The sequence below is a fragment of the Drosophila guanche genome, unplaced genomic scaffold (assembly GCF_900245975.1).
Source record: "Drosophila guanche unplaced genomic scaffold, DGUA_6, whole genome shotgun sequence".
NCBI classification, from domain to species: domain Eukaryota; kingdom Metazoa; phylum Arthropoda; class Insecta; order Diptera; family Drosophilidae; genus Drosophila; species Drosophila guanche.
This window is the reverse complement of record NW_022995753.1, coordinates 710,839-726,271: the sequence shown is the minus strand read 5'-3', so window position 1 is coordinate 726,271 and position 15,433 is coordinate 710,839. Positions and strand designations below refer to the sequence as shown.

Sequence of the window (15,433 nt, the reverse complement as noted above, 5' to 3'; positions counted from 1 at the left end):
AAGGCAATGGAATGGTAGCAACAACAACAACAACAACAACAACAATATATATAAATATATATATAACATGCATATAAATATTCATTAACTTACACTTAAATACGATTACATAGCATGCGAGTATGTAGCGAGAGATCAACGGACGGACAGCAGCAAAAGCGCTTGCAAACAGAACAACAATCCATCTATTATTATCCCTTTTTTTTTTTGTTTTTTGTAATTGTCATTTAAATATATAGACTTTATGATATGCATACAACACAATCCTCTATCCAACCCACTCATGCAACTCGTCTATGCCCAGCCAGACCCACAACAAGGATAAAAAGATACATATATAGTGAAAGGAATGAAAACGCTTATCAATGGACTTTTTTCTCAATGATTAAAAACTTTACTTTTAGTTTTAGTTGTACTTTAAGTTAAATGCTTACACAATAAACCGCCACACCTTGTAAACTATTTATTATTACTATTACTATCATTATCACTGTAATGTAAAGATACATATATGCTATATATAGTTACATATATATATATACCTTTTTTTTATTAAATATTATTTTTGTTTTAACATGTAACTTCCATTAAGATCCGTTCAGTAGAATCGATGCAAAAAAAAAAGGATTTATTTTGTCTTCTTTATTGAAGCCAACGATGACGACACGTAGGAGGAAGAAGAGAAAAAGCTGTTTTGTAATTAGGTATTTTTACACATGTAATATCGTAATTAAGTTTCGCCATCAAACAATTGGCCGAGTTGCTGGCGCCGTGTAGGTCCCTCCCGTAACAAAAATGAAACGAAAGAGAGTAACAATTCAACAATAATAAATTTGCGGTTTAAATGAACTCAAAATACGAAAGATTTTGTTATTCTATTGGAAGTTGGGTTGCAGTTTATGGATGCAATAAGTAAAAATGTACCCATAAGTGATGGGAGCAAAAAGGAGTGGTCGTAGCAGGCACAAACTCTTGTGTCATGTGATATTCTAGTGCTCATTGTATTGACTTTGGCTGGACAAAAATAGACGACACCTTTCTCCGACTATTGAAAATTGTAAGCAAATTGTGGTACGTGCTATTCTGATTAGTATCTTATTGGAAATTCAAATTTCAAGACGGAAGACAATATGATTGGTGTAAAAGAGGTTGGCCGGCCGCAGCAAGTTCCAACATTTAAATGCGCACTTATCGGCCATGAGGGATGTGGAAAGTCTTCACTCGTCAAGCGCCACTTGACGGGTGCCTTCGTGCAGCAGTACGTTCCCACACGCGGACTCGTGGTGACTAATCTCCAGTTCAACACAAACCGCGGCCCCATTTGCTTCGAAACGTGGGAGGCAGAGTTGGGGGAGTATGAGAAGAGTTCAATTTTCTTCAGGGACCTCAAGTGTGCCATCCTAATGTTCGACGTCGGCCTAAGGGATCCCTTGATTAACTTTGACTCATACTACTCGCTGTTCAAGCGGGTGCCTTCGTACGCTCTGAAATCGATTTGTGGCAACAAGACCGACATTCAAATGTCCAACGAGAACCCGCTACGATTGACTTTTTTCAACTTCACGAAGATGTCTGTTAAAGCGAACTCGAACATTGACAAGCCTTTTGTGTACTTTGCACGCAGACTGCTCAAGGACCCAGCGCTGGAGTTCATCCCGAAGACAGAAATGTTGCCGGCACAATTGAAGCTCAGTGTCCAGGAACTGCTACACAAAAAGGAGTTGCCTTCGAAGGCCTTGGCAAGCGAAAAATAAAAAGAGAGAGTCAGAGACAGATACACCAAAGACACAACACAGATCACAGGCAACACACAACAGCAGCATACTCTTAAAAAGCAAGTAGATTCCTTTAAATTCCTAGATTCCTGTTAAATGTCACTTCTTGCAGCAGGACCATCAACAGCAGATCCAGAAGGGGAGGGGTTTGGCAATACAAAAAGGTTGACATTTATTTCGTTTATTGTTAGTTTCTGGTTATTCAATAAAATTTTAAAACCTGCAATTAGTATTGCGAAATGCATTTTGTACATTTTGCTGTTTGCAAATTTGAATTAAAACTGCCGCCAGGCACAGAATCGATATCGACACGTTGAAGTAAATAGACACCAAACCTATCGATACATGACAGCCGGCATTTGAGGAAAATGATTTCAGATTTACGATTTATTTACAGTATATATTTGGTCTGTCGGTATATTTGATCGATAACTCCGCGCGCTAAACTGATAGCCATAGAACAGCTGACGCTCTGTTTTTGTTATTTCATAATATTCCCAATTACGAGGAGTGGGGGAGGATCTAGCTGCAAACAAATATGCACAGCAATCAAAGTACACGACTGCTGTCCCTGGCCAGGCATCTGCTGAGGCGAACAGCAGCACAGGCTTCGCAGCAAGCGGCAGGAGCAACAGGAGCGGCAGCAACAGGAGCTGGACAATCAGGCAGTGCCGAGCAGACCACGCACTTTGGCTACCAAACGGTAAAGGCGAGCGAAAAGGAACAGAAAGGTAAGCAGCATGGACACGTGCAGAGGGCAGTGTAAACATTCCACAAACTGCTTTCAGTCCATGAGGTGTTCGAGCAGGTGGCCAACTCGTACGACATGATGAACGACGCCATGTCCCTGGGCATACATCGCGTGTGGAAGGACATGTTTGTGGAGCGACTGGGGCCGACGCATGGCATGCGACTGCTGGACATGGCTGGCGGCACTGGCGACATCACATTTCGCTACCTCAAGTATCTGGCCAATCAGGCGAATCCCCAGCAACGATCCAGCCACGTGACCGTCTCGGACATCAACCAGCACATGCTCGATGTGGGCAGGGAGCGGGCCCGCCGCCTCGGCCTCACCGCAGAGAGCCTGCCCAACTCAACGATTGCCTGGCAGTGCGCCGATGCCGAGAGCCTGCCCTTCGGGGATGCCAGCTTCAATGCCTACACGATTGCCTTTGGCATCCGGAACTGTACGAATGTGGATAAGGTAGGTTTCTGCCTTTCGGGGGCTGCTCCAAGTTAATTCATGATTTCTTCCGCCGCCTCACAGGTGCTGAGCGAGGCCTACCGAGTGCTGCAGCCGGGCGGACGATTTATGTGCCTGGAGTTCAGTCATCTGACGAACGCGACGATGCAGTGGCTGTACGACCAGTACTCGTTCCAGGTGATACCGCCGATGGGACAGCTCCTGGCCGGACAGTGGCAGGCCTACCAGTATCTGGTGGAGAGCATTCGTCGTTTCCCCAAGCAGGAGCACTTCAAGCAGATGATCGAGCAGGCCGGCTTCGATTTGGTGTCCTACGAGAATCTAAACTTTGGCATCGTCAGCATACACTCTGGCTTCAAGCTGTGATTACACATGGATCGATGGATCGACGGATGGATGGGAATTGGGACTAGTTTTAGAGACCCTTTATTGCTATTTTTGTTGTTTCCATGCCGATCACGTGCCCCCGCGACGCCATAAAGCATCGCATTGAGCGCATTCAACGGCTTGGACTTGTCTGCAGTGCGCTTACATTCAAGTTTTTATGTGGCTCTTTGTCAAATATTACATGTGCTGCCAAAACGGTCGAAACACTTTTGAGATTTACTTGCGCATTGCATGGCAAGGCCTGGGAAAGACCTTGGGGATATGGCCAGAGACCCAGATACGAGTGCGAGATGTTCCCACCTTAGATAAAACCCCACAGAAATTCAGTTTAGTTTGCAGCCATTAAAATTCCAAGCATCATTTTTGCTCAATTCCCAAAGCGACAAAAGTGAAAATCAATGGAAACCACTGATGAATATGTGGATCTAATTGTAATTTAATTTTAAAATACATTTGCTTGGAATGCACGGATATCTGGCGTACGGATATCGCCATAACTTGGCCCAGTGGCCGGCGATCAAATTTAGTGCAGGTGAAATGTATGCGGAATGTGGAATTTCATTCACGAAACAAAAACAGAAACCTAAACCGAACCACACAATTGAAATGCTAATTGACAATTGTTTTGCCGTCTGCTCAACTTTTGGTTTTATTTATTTGTATGACAATTATGCTTTCACCATTAGAGTGGTGCGGGTGGTATGACATTTACATCTCCTTTGCGTTTCATTGTTCATTTAACTTATGTAACCTGCCATACAAAAGGCTCTGGAATGGCTTCGATGGCTTCATTTGATTTGTATCTTAATTGCAGTAGCAAAACCTTCGATGGCCAGCTTTGGGCCATACGCCCCCTAAACCGAAAGTGAAAAGTGCCACGGAACATGTGGGGGAGCAAGCAGAGCGGTGCGCAGGCCATTCAAAACAAAAGTCTTTTGCGTGCAGAGAGACGTGCAGAGCATGCGTAGGTGGATTCCATGCAATACAGTGGTGCAAAATGGAATGGAATGTATAGAAAGAACTGGTAAACATATTTATTTGTGTATCACTCCATGCCATTTACCGTTACCACATCTGCTCTCTTCTGAGGCATGGCGAAATTACTAATTAGTTATTGTACAACAACAAACACAATGTGCTATCTCTTTCCAGCGCTAGTCTCTCTCAGCGAGCTGAGAGAGCGTGGGGAATAAGTGTTTGGTCCTCACCACAGCGGAGAACGGCACCTTGTAAGAAAATTCCGGCTGTGGTAAGTACGCCAAGCAGACACATTTAGCTGGGCTTAGCACCACTGTGCGGTCCGCGGTCGGGGCGTCCAGCATAATGAGGTGTTTGGGTGGTTTTCGGGCGGCTTGTCGAGAAGCATTTGCACGGCAGAAGCAGGTGAAATGGCAGCGTAAAAGTCATAAACTGCCCAATCGCCGATGGCCTACCGATGAGGTCCGTCCGGGCAGTTACTGCACTGGACGATGGCTGGAGTATCGGCACAGCGATCGATCGGCGTTACTTCTTGCTGTTTTGTATGCACCGAGGGTGGCACTGGGTTAGCCGCTAACCGTGGTTAGCCGCTGGCTGCCCGCCCGATATCCGCTTTATAAATACAACAAACACCAAGGAAGTTAGTTTCATTTTGTTGGCAGCCAGCGAAGCGTTGACATAACCAGCAGTGCCACAATCGGTCGCAGCACACACCACACGGATTATACACTATCATCACAGCACCACCAACTCGCACCACGCACCACGCGCATCCCACATCCCAGAGATGAAGCTCTCTTCCAGCTCGAGGAGCATTCGCCTGCTGCTGGCCATCGCTCTGACCATTGCCATGGGCTCGGCCGAGGCGGGCCGTCTGCGCCTGCGCCACTCCAACCGCCAGTTTGCGCCCACCACAGCCACTGCGACAGTAACAGCCACAGACAGCGATCCCGCGTCCGCCCCCACCACAACCGACAGTGAAGTGGCCGCTGGGGAGACCTCGGTGGTGGTGGTGCAGCCGGCGGAGGAGAGCGGCGAGGCACCTGCCAGCGAGGCTGCCGCCGACCTGACTACCGGAAAGCACAAGCGGGGCATCTTGCATGGCCACCATGGCCATGCCCTGCATCCCGCTGCCGCTGCCGCCTGGCCGGCACGCACCTATGCCGCTCACTACGGTTACAGCTTCCAGCTGCCCGGCGCCAGCAGCTTCCTGGCCGCAGGCCCCGCCTCCATTGCCGCACCCGCCCATGTTCCCATTGGGGCGCATCGTCATGGATTTGTGAAATTCGGAGCCGTCTCCCCGCTGCAACACGGGCTTCACCTCAAGCCATTGTCTCTGGCTGGAGCAGCCACTGGCCCTGGTCTGGCAGCAGCCTTCCTGCCCGCTGCTGGATCCCTGGCACCTGCGCTGGCACCAGCGCTGCCCACTGGAGTCGGCGCCGTGCCACCGCCCTCGTATGTGCTGCGTCCCGGCAATGCCGTCGTCTCCTCCTACAGCGTCAACTATCCGCACCAGCAGCTGCACAAGCCCCAAGTGGTGTTCTCTGCCGGCGCCAGGCCCGTGCATGGCCATGTTCATGCCTTGCAGGTGAGTTCTGAATGGAATTGCATGGCAGATGAGAACGAATCTCTAACTCAATCTGTGACCCTCTCTTTCAGCCCACTTATGTGCAGGCCCTGGCTCCTGCTCCAGCTCCTGCACCAGCAGTGCCTGTCCAACCCGTTCAACCTGTTCAGTCGTTCCAACCCATTCAACCGGTGCAGCATTACCAGCCCTTGCAGCCAGTGCAGCCGGTGCAGCATTTCCATGCTGTGCAGCCTGTGCAGCATCCATCGGTGACCTTTGGTCTGCCCTCTCCCGTTCCAGTTCCAGCTGAACAGCCCAACATTTCCTTCATTCCACAATTCCCGTTGGGACCGCCACAGCCGCAGGGATTTCCAGCCGTTCCGACCTTCTCCTTCCAGCCCGCTCAGCCTGCTCAGCCGGCGCAGCCTGCCCAACCGGCCCAACCAGCGGCGCCAGCACCAGAGACGCCAGAGATCCCTGCCATTCCGCAGATCCCTGCCATCCCACAGATCCCTGCCATTCCGCAGATCCCTGCCATTCCGCAGATCCCTGCCATTCCACAGTTCCCAGTGAGCCCACAATTTCCGGGCATTCCCACGTTCCAGGGCTTTCCCCAGTTCACCGGCTTCCCGCAGGTGCCACAATTCCCACAGGCACCCACGGCACCCCAGGCACCGCCCAACAGCCAATTCTTTCCCACTTCCGTGCAGCCACCGCTGCCCCAGCAGCCGCCCACCTTCATCCAGACGGAGGCGCAGTTCCCGGGCGGAATAGTACCGCTGCCGGGCTCGAGCCCAGTGCGTCCCGAAACGGGCACCGCCATAGCCTCGCCCCAGATACCACCGCAGGCGCCTGAGCAGCCAGAGCCCGAGCAGTCGCCACCACCACCACTGCCCACAGTGCGTCCCACGCATCAGCAGCCGCAGCAGCCACAGCAGCCGCAACAGCCATGGAAGCCGGTCTTCTATCAGCCGCCAACAGACACCGCCAACCGTCCATCGATCACACTGCAGCCACCCTACGGCAGTGGCGCACCAGCAGAGGGTAAGCATCCATAGCCCACAGAGATCTGTGCTCAACGAGCTTTCCTCCTTCTAGGCTATCTGCCGCCCGTCGGCTCACAGCCATCGGCTTTCAGTTCCTCCAGCGGCGGTGTCGGCAGCCAGGGAGGCATCTTCGATCAGCTAAGCGACGCGGAGCTGGAGCACATCTTTGCACAGGCCAATCTTGCGCAGCAGCAGCACCACGCCCGCACCCGCTCCCGCACCAACGCCTATCAGCACTACTGAGTGCAGGAGGAGGACCACGAGGAGCAGTGCCTTTTGTCTAGTGATTCGTCTCAATATTCTTCATTTTTTTTTTGTTTTTTTTTTTTCGTTCATGTTCTCAAGTGGTTTTTATATTAATTGTAAACTAAATTATGTTTAATTAAGTTATTCAACAAAGATGCAAAGGTCTTCCAAGTGTAGCTTTGCTTTGTTCCGATATGAAAAGTCTTTTTGTTGTTTCTTGGCTGAGCTGAAGAGCTACCGCAATGCTATTACTTTCCGCTTCCCGTAAAAATCGAGGCAGGCCCTGCCACAGCTGGGACTGCTCTTCGGCGTGGAGCTGTGTGTACTTGGCATTGATTACAGTCTGGGAGGGAGTTTTCTGCCATGATCGAAATGCATGGCTCAGCAATTATGCGTCTATGGTATGTATGTATGTATGTTCTTTTTCGTTGGTCAAACATAAAGCTCCAGGGGCACCAATTTCTAGTCACAATTCTTTGACTTTTATTCATAAGCATTGGAGAACAAAGCAGACCGTTTCTGTCAGTTAGTTAGTTAGTTAGTTACAAGCCACATTCGAAAAATATTCTAAATTATAGCTCCTGAAAATCATCTAGAAAAATAATTCCGAAACATCAGCATTCAGCATTCAGCATTCAGCATTCAGCATGCTCCGGAGAAAGTGCAAGCCCGCAGTAATGGCTCAGTGCCGTGAGTGCTGGCGACTCTACCAAGCGACGCCAAGCCACATGCAGACGGTAAGTGTTTATGGTTGGGGGTCAATGCGGGTAAGTTTGTCTTTTAATGCATCTTTACCTTCAGCGCCAGTTCAAAGTGGCTGTTATAGGGGCAGCCGGTGGCATTGGCCAGCCACTGGCTCTGCTGCTGATGACCAACAAGCTGGTGACAGAGCTGGCCGTGCACGACCTCGAGGATACCACGGGCTTCCGCAAGGACCTGTCGCACATGGACTCAGGCTGTCAGGTGAAGGCGTACTTCGGATCAGACCAGATGAAAACGGCCATAAAGGGTGCCGACATCGTGATGATTACCGCGGGAATGCCGCGAAAGCCGGGCCAGACACGGGACTTCCTGTTCGACACAAATGCCCCCATAGTGGCGAAGGCTGCTGCCCTGGTATCGGAGTATTCGTCCCATGCGCTGGTGGGCATCATCACCAACCCAGTGAACGCTGTGGTGGCCGTTGCAGCGGAGGCAATGAAGAAGTGTGGCAGGTATGACCCTGGGCGTCTCTTTGGGGTGACCACACTGGATGTGGTGCGGGCCGAGAAGTTCATTGGGGACCATATGGAAATCAATCCAAGAAAGGTGCGGATACCCGTGATCGGCGGACACGCCGGCACCACCATCGTACCCATCTTCTCGCAGTGCCAGCCGCCCTTCGAGGGTGACAAGGCGTGCATCGAGTCGATCGTGAAACGCATTCAGACAGGCGGCGATGAGGTGGTCAAGGCCAAGGCCGGTAATGGCTCCGCCACGCTGTCAATGGCCTACGCAGCCGCCCGCTTCACCAACGCCTTGATGCGTGGTCTCAAGGGCAAGTCCTGTGCGCCCGAGTGCGCCTACGTCCAGTCCGACGTAACCGACTCCCCGTTCCTCTCCACTCCACTCACCTTCGGTCCCAGGGGCATTGCGAAAAACCATGGCCTGCCCGCGTTGGATGAACGCGAAAAGGAGCAGCTCAGGGTAGCCGTTGACGCCCTGAAGAAGTCCGTCTCTAAGGGTGTCAAGTACATGGAATAAATGTCACTCTCCCTCCGATAGTGCCATATCTAATCCAAGCAACAAAAGCACAGATCAACTTCAGAGACAAATTTGACAAAACAAAATTTTGAATGTGAACTAGAAAATAATTTCGTTTCACGAATCTTTGCTGCGACATCCACCTGGATAACTATGAGAAGAGCGTCGAATAGCTGGTGATGGGAATTGAGTTGAAGTCGCGTAAGAAGTTGCGTCCACATGTCGAATGTTCACACTGGCGTGTGCACGGCGTTCGCGAAAAGCAGATTAATCTCGATGTCCAGAGTCGTTGACCCACAGCGAGTGCAGGAGTCATTTCGGCGGCACCCAGGAGATGGATGTTCCAGCGTACCTTTCACGGATGCAGAAACATTGTACAAGTGAGTGCTCAATGCAAACTGATGCTATTTCTGTGCTCTGACTCTATTCCCATTTGCAGCTGCTCGCTACTCTGCTGATGGACATTCAGTTCGGAGCCGCACAGATGATTTTTACACTCGCTGGTGTTCAATGACTTGCGGATCGGGGAACAGACGCTTTTCGAGCATGCCACACACACACACTTGCCACTTTGTGTCTCGCCTGGTGCGAATTCAAACATTGGGAAGGACATCAGCGCAATCTACTAACTACTAATCAATCCAGCCGAACACCTTGGGGTCCAACTCCACACTCAACTGCAGCTATTGACTCATCTGCTGATGGGCATTCAGATCGATGCCGCACAAATGATTTGCACAAAGTAAAACATTTCCCTCAAACTAATTGATTGATGTTGGTTATTCTTCTATTGGTGAAAGCTGCTCTAGGCGCATCCTCCATAAGTCGGGACAGAAGGGGAAAAAGGGAACCATAGTTCGAGGGCTTTGGAATCACCGAATCATCATCAATTGGAATCATCAATTCCCTCTGATTCTGACAGTTGGCAGCTAGGCCACAACGATTTACAGCACTGATTTTAGTGTTGTAAGATAACATAGATAACGTTTTCTCAGTCTTCCTGATCTGATGACATGCATAAATGAATAATATTAATTTTTGTTGTGTATTGTAAGAAGAAACTCCGCTAATGGTGACCAGACATCGGACATTATAATATCTCCATCCATAAGTCATAAATGTTGAAGCATATTTATGCATGTTGAATTCCTTTTCTTATTTTTTTTAGTCGCTACAACACGCTCCTTTAGCTCACCGCCCTTCCCTAGACCCGCACACTGCAGACTCGTGGCAGAGGCAGAGACAGCGCCCGACGGGGTGGGTTAAAAGTCGGCAGAGGCAGAGTCAGAGTGAAGCAGAAGCAGAGTGTGAATGAGAGAATATGAAAAAAGCAACAAAAGGGTGGGTTTAGCCACTGCAAATTAATTTCTTCATTGTGTCCATTAATGATCCAATCGGATACCATTGGTGATCTGATAGTTATGGTCATTCCCTACGGAATGGCGTTTTCAGATTTCTTGTATCTTTAAAACTGTAGGTTTGGGAAGTTTTCGCCCTTTTGCGAGGGCGGGGCTAATTTTTGAAATTTACTGGGTTCAGTGTGAGCATGCAGCAATCCGGAGCCAAAATTTGGTGGCTCTAGCTCTTATAGTCTCTGAGAACTAGCCGACAAACAAGACGGACGGACGGACAGACGGACAGACAGACATGGCTCTATCGACTCGGCTATTGATGCTGATCAAGAATATGGGGTCGGAAACGTTTCCTTCTGTGCTGTACATACAACCATTACTCCCCACAAATACAATATACCCGATTTACTCTTCGATTACCGGGTTTAAAAATGTATTAAAAAGCTTTTGAAAGATTTTGCCTAATATTCATTATAGAGTCTATTCGAATGATCGTTTAAACGGGCCTTATTTTTGGGGTATTTACACAAAATAATTCATATAAAGAAACCTTTTAACTTAGAAGTGAAATTCTTTTATTTTTAAATAAGGAAAAGAGCCTTGATTGAAAAATAAATTTGTTTGTTGTCTGATTGGGAGTGTATATGTATGGTTTTATTCTATCAAAGTTCTGGTAAGGCTCCTGTCCTGTTTTCAACATCTTATCGATTTTTTGTTGTACTGTCTTATTGCTTTTGACGACGTTGTTCAACTTTAATGATCCTTTAAATCATGCAAATCCGTATGGAAAATGCAATTGGTTTGCTCTGGCATCTTGCATGGTGTGTGAGTGCTTCCTTGCCTCCTCTCTGATGTTCCCAGGGTGTCTTCAGGTCGCGCTCAAGTGGGATAGGACAATTTAAAAGCAATACAGATATTTTGATACAAATTTTTCAAGTTTAACTTGGCGTAGAGTTTTGTTTTATTTATTTAAAATTGTACCGGGCGTGCCTTAACTTAAGCTGGTCAAGGCCCATGACAGCTTACACACCAACCACTGCATTAAGTGCAAGAAGGAATACGGCATTGCCTGGATGAAGGAGGAGATTTTCGCTGATCGGCCGCCCAAGTGCACGGCATGCAAGAAAATTGCGAAGCCGGATATTGTTTTCTTTGGGGAAGACTTGCCCGAAAAGTTCCACAAAAGTTTGGATGGAGACTTCAAGGAGTGCGATCTGCTGATCATTATGGGCACCTCGCTGGAAGTGCATCCGTTTGCAGCTTTCTCGCAGTACCCTGGACAGCGCTGTGTGCGTCTTTTGATCAATCGCGATGCCGTGGGTCGTCCCAACTCTACCACCGGGATGGATGACCAAAATGATTGCCTGCTGCAGCATCCGCTTGGCACTGGGCTCGACGAGAAACCAGCGCTTCACTACAGCTGTGGCCAGGCCATCGACACCATTCTAGCCGATGAGATGGGCCTCGGCAAGACCATTCAGACTGTGGCTTTTCTCTATTCCCTCTACAAGGAAGGTCACTGCCGCTTGCCTGGGCTGCATCGATTGGGCTGTCCTGAACCTGCTGTCCTGAACCTGCTGTCCTGCTGAACCATCCACAATGCCGATACTTCGAACTCGAGAGAGGATTTCCCAAGAACGGATGTGATGTTGTTTTCGACCTGGAGCCGCAATCTGCTATCTGCTGTTCATCGTCTGCTCAATGAGCTGTGCTGCGCCAGCGCTGTTTTCATCGGTCACACTACGGTGGGATGAACTTGAATCAATACTAATTAATATATCTCAAAATCGGATAAAGTACCTGAAGAGCCTCGACAGGCCATCGACACCATTCTAGCCGATGAGATGGGCCTCGGCAAGACCATTCAGACTGAAGCCTTTCTCTATTCGCTCTACAAGGAAGGTCACTGCCGCTTGCCTGGGCTGCATCGATTGGGCTGTCCTGAACCTGCTGTCCTGCTGAACCATCCACAATGCCGATACTTCGAACTCGAGAGAGGAGTTCACAAGAACGGATGTGATGATGTTTTCGAGCTGGAGCTGCAGTCTGCTATCTGCTGTTCATCGTCTGCTCAATGAGCTGTGCTGCGCCAGCGCTGCGCCAGCGCTGGTCACGCTCGGTTACACTACGGTGGGATGAACTTGAATCAATACTAATTAATATATCTCGAAATCGGATAAAGTACCTGAAGAGCCTCGACGTAGGTGGGTGAAAGTCGCCTTTGAATGTTTCTCCGCCAAGTCAATACTTGACTCGCTGTTCTCGTAGAGCCCATTTTGGTCATCCATCCAGCTGGTAAACTTGGGACGACCCACGACATCGTGATTGATCAAGAGACGCACACAGCGCGGTCCTGGGCACTGCGCCAAAGCTGCAAACGGATGCACTTCCAGCGAGGTGCCCATGATGATCAGCAAATCGCACTCCTTGAAGTCTCCATCCAAACTTTTGTGCAACTTTTCGGGCAAGTCTTCTCCAAAGAAAATATCAGGCTTCACAATTTTCTTACATGTCGTGCACTTGGGCAGCCGATCAGCGAAGATCTCCTCCTTCAGCCAGGCAATGCCGTATTCCTTTTTGCACTTAATGCAGTAGTTGGTGTGGAAGCTGTCATGGGCCTCGACCAGCTTGTCTTCCGGCGCCCGCCAGCCGATCCAGTGTTCGGCCAGTTGTAAGATTTCGAGTGTGTACAATTTTAAATAAATAAAACAAAACTTTACGTTCTAGCTGCTTTACGCCGCCAGGCAGTACTCAGATTGACAAAAAAAAACAGGCCGAAAAAATCTAGAAAGTCAGACGATAATATTTTGTGGTATCGATAGTATTTGTGTGGTATTAATAGTATTTGTGTGATATTCGTTGGTATGTTGCTAATAGCTCGAAAAATAAAGATCTGTTTTAATTTCCGAGAGGGTACCTAGCAAACTGAGAGTATAGTCTCAATCAAATGGAGGCAAGAATGCCACTAAACGAGCTTAAGGCCATCAAACGGCAAGAAAGGAAACAATTATTATAGATTAATGAGATTATATTGAATTTATTTGTATTTTTAATTTGCTTAACTTATTTGAACGCCAGTATCTTCATGTTGCCAAGACACAGACCCGACTGGGCTGTTAACAAATTGTTTTAAGTTGTTTTCCTTTTGGGACCAAGTACTGCTCCACAGGGTCGTGCCAAGGGGCGATGGCGACAATCTGGGCTTGAAACTATCCAATGTTGAATAGGAAGGGTGCTTGGAGGCGCCGTTTTACAACTTTGCAATGGGCGCAAATATTCCTTGGCACGGCCTTGCTGCTCCACGAATTAAAGAAGCCTGCAGATGTTATTCCCAGCCATATGCAAACTGTGGAATATGCAAAGGGTATCGTTTCATGGGTTTCCATTAATGTACACATATTTATATGAGCTATAATACTCAAATGTATAGACAAACGACCGTTCAGGTTTCTTTCCTGCAGATATGGGTTTTATCAAAGTTGTCGGCGCTTATTTCGTTGATTGTTCTCCTCTTTCGATCATGCAAGAGCCGCCAATCCCACTAAAAGCAATCTCCTGCATGGATCCATTTTGCATTCATTGTTTTATTAACAGAGGTAAGCAAAACCACACAGCTTCCTGAGAAGTGTAACCGTACGGAATGCGGTTTTCACCTCTGGTCACACTCTGCTGCTATTTTTTTCGATCTGAGTACTAGGCTTTACCACTAACCAAATACTATAATATTTGGTTAGTGGCTTTACACACGACCACACTTTAAACTAAGCATCATATTGTTTAAATTAAAGAATATACCAATGCAACACCATGCATGGTCTCATTAACAACCATCGATAGTCAAGAAAATATCGACAGCCCCATCATCGAACTGAAGGACCTGGTCGTGCGACCATCCAATATCGCGGTAGCGATTAGATACCAAAAAAAAATAAATAAAAATATTTCTTAGTTACTAAACATTTTTGACAAACGAACACAATGCAAATTATTCTTTCAGTCACAGCAACACAACTCAAAAAAAAAAAAAAAACCATAGACCACACACAGCAGAAGCTTCAGCAAAAGAAGTAGAAACAGGATCAGCAGCCGCAACAAGAAAACAACACAAACAGATGCAGAAGCAACAACATCATCAGCGTCCGCATCAGTGCACCAGTTCCATTTGAGGTATGGATCGTTCGGCCCTACTTGCACACTGTCGTTAAAGCCAGACAGACCTCAGCTATGGGATGGAGCAGTATCAGCACCAAGTTCCGCTGGTCCTTCCAAAAACGCTACGGAACCCATGTGCTGCGCTGGCCTCACCACAGCTGTGGCCAGGCCATCGACACCATTCTAGCCGATGAGATGGGCCTCGGCAAGACCATTCAGACTGTGACCTTTCTCTGTTCCGCTACAAGGAGGGTCACTGCCGCTTGCCTGGGCAGCATCGATTGGGCTGTCCTGAAACTGCTGTCCTGCTGAAGCATCCACTCCTCGAGAGAGGAGTTCACAAGAACGGGTGTGATGATGTTTTCGACCTGGAGCTGCAATCTGCTATCTGCTGTTCATCGTCTGATCAATGAGCTGTGCTGCGCCAGCGCTGGTCACGCTCGGTCACACTACGGTGGGATGAACTTGAATCAATAATACCTGAATACTTTGTAATACATTTTTTGTGTATGATGTTTGGAGCTTAACTAATAATGTTTGTGGAAAACTTTTTTGGAATTGCTTGCTTAACGAATTCTGATCAAGAGAGAAAAAAAAGCTTCCAAATGAGGTGAAAATTGTAGTCTTTAGTCGGTTTCCGGTGTCATGAACAAAGCAAGCATCCTGCGAGTTTCAGTAAGAGGAGAACTTTTGTCTAATTTCAATATTAACACAATGCTAATAACAGTTTTGTGCTGAACGGTCATCGAAATTGAATGGTAAACCTCTTGTAACGGCAAACATTCCTGAGCTTTTGCAGAGACAAAGAGAGAGCTTTTCACCTTGAACTTGCATACCGGGTGGGACGTACGCGACGCTTGTGAGCTTTTCTCGATTCATTCATAGATTGGCCAGCAGCCGTTTTGTTGAATGAGTGGGCTTGAGGTTCGGTTCGGTAAAGGAGCAAGGGGTAACCACTAGCCAAATGCCGCATGCCGCAT

At 48.1% G+C, this 15,433-nt stretch overlaps 4 protein-coding genes and 1 long non-coding RNA gene across 6 annotated transcripts; 4 read left to right on the top strand and 1 right to left on the bottom strand.

Moving 5' to 3' along the window:
• The first annotated feature begins 1,104 nt into the window (after nucleotides 1-1,104).
• On the top strand, nucleotides 1,105-1,800 carry LOC117588429 (GTP-binding nuclear protein spi1-like). Its single transcript, XM_034279709.1, has one exon. It carries the CDS (start codon nucleotides 1,131-1,133, stop codon nucleotides 1,752-1,754), a length of 624 nt encoding a protein of 207 aa, XP_034135600.1. The 5' UTR covers nucleotides 1,105-1,130; the 3' UTR covers nucleotides 1,755-1,800.
• Nucleotides 1,801-2,239: 439 nt separating this feature from the next.
• On the top strand, nucleotides 2,240-3,573 carry LOC117588426 (2-methoxy-6-polyprenyl-1,4-benzoquinol methylase, mitochondrial). Its single transcript, XM_034279706.1, has 3 exons — nucleotides 2,240-2,506; nucleotides 2,564-2,982; nucleotides 3,046-3,573. The coding sequence occupies exons 1-3, from the start codon at nucleotides 2,314-2,316 to the stop codon at nucleotides 3,346-3,348; spliced, it is 915 nt and encodes a 304-aa protein (XP_034135597.1). The 5' UTR covers nucleotides 2,240-2,313; the 3' UTR covers nucleotides 3,349-3,573.
• Nucleotides 3,574-5,018: 1,445 nt separating this feature from the next.
• LOC117588669 (leucine-rich repeat extensin-like protein 5) lies at nucleotides 5,019-7,299 on the top strand. The gene is made up of 3 exons (XM_034280112.1): nucleotides 5,019-5,935; nucleotides 6,007-6,958; nucleotides 7,013-7,299. Exons 1-3 carry the CDS (start codon nucleotides 5,135-5,137, stop codon nucleotides 7,201-7,203), a joined length of 1,944 nt encoding a protein of 647 aa, XP_034136003.1. The 5' UTR covers nucleotides 5,019-5,134; the 3' UTR covers nucleotides 7,204-7,299.
• A 569-nt stretch (nucleotides 7,300-7,868) lies between these two features.
• LOC117588425 (malate dehydrogenase, mitochondrial-like) lies at nucleotides 7,869-9,714 on the top strand. The gene is made up of 3 exons (XM_034279705.1): nucleotides 7,869-7,943; nucleotides 8,008-9,329; nucleotides 9,389-9,714. The coding sequence occupies exons 1-2, from the start codon at nucleotides 7,884-7,886 to the stop codon at nucleotides 8,947-8,949; spliced, it is 1,002 nt and encodes a 333-aa protein (XP_034135596.1). The 5' UTR covers nucleotides 7,869-7,883; the 3' UTR covers nucleotides 8,950-9,329; nucleotides 9,389-9,714.
• Nucleotides 9,715-10,919: 1,205 nt separating this feature from the next.
• LOC117588431 lies at nucleotides 10,920-12,772 on the bottom strand. 2 transcript variants are annotated; one of them, XR_004574137.1, is made up of 3 exons: nucleotides 12,487-12,772; nucleotides 12,102-12,441; nucleotides 10,920-12,041 (listed from the first exon to the last, which is right to left on the bottom strand). It is a non-coding gene; the product is annotated as an uncharacterized LOC117588431 (long non-coding RNA). The 2 variants fall into 2 exon arrangements; XR_004574136.1 differs by having other exon boundaries at nucleotides 10,921-12,041; nucleotides 12,102-12,426; nucleotides 12,487-12,768.
• Nucleotides 12,773-15,433: the final 2,661 nt, after the last annotated feature.

Coding starts and splice junctions, on each gene's coding strand:
- LOC117588426 (XM_034279706.1), top strand. CDS start 2,314: ATGCACAGCAATCAAAGTACACGACTGCTGTCCCTGGCCAGGCATCTG. Junction 2,507..2,563: donor GAGCGAAAAGGAACAGAAAG/GTAAGCAGCATG, acceptor AACTGCTTTCAG/TCCATGAGGTGTTCGAGCAG. Junction 2,983..3,045: donor ACTGTACGAATGTGGATAAG/GTAGGTTTCTGC, acceptor GCCGCCTCACAG/GTGCTGAGCGAGGCCTACCG.
- LOC117588669 (XM_034280112.1), top strand. CDS start 5,135: ATGAAGCTCTCTTCCAGCTCGAGGAGCATTCGCCTGCTGCTGGCCATC. Junction 5,936..6,006: donor GCCATGTTCATGCCTTGCAG/GTGAGTTCTGAA, acceptor CCTCTCTTTCAG/CCCACTTATGTGCAGGCCCT. Junction 6,959..7,012: donor CAGTGGCGCACCAGCAGAGG/GTAAGCATCCAT, acceptor TCCTCCTTCTAG/GCTATCTGCCGCCCGTCGGC.
- LOC117588429 (XM_034279709.1), top strand. CDS start 1,131: ATGATTGGTGTAAAAGAGGTTGGCCGGCCGCAGCAAGTTCCAACATTT.
- LOC117588425 (XM_034279705.1), top strand. CDS start 7,884: ATGGCTCAGTGCCGTGAGTGCTGGCGACTCTACCAAGCGACGCCAAGC. Junction 7,944..8,007: donor CGCCAAGCCACATGCAGACG/GTAAGTGTTTAT, acceptor CTTTACCTTCAG/CGCCAGTTCAAAGTGGCTGT.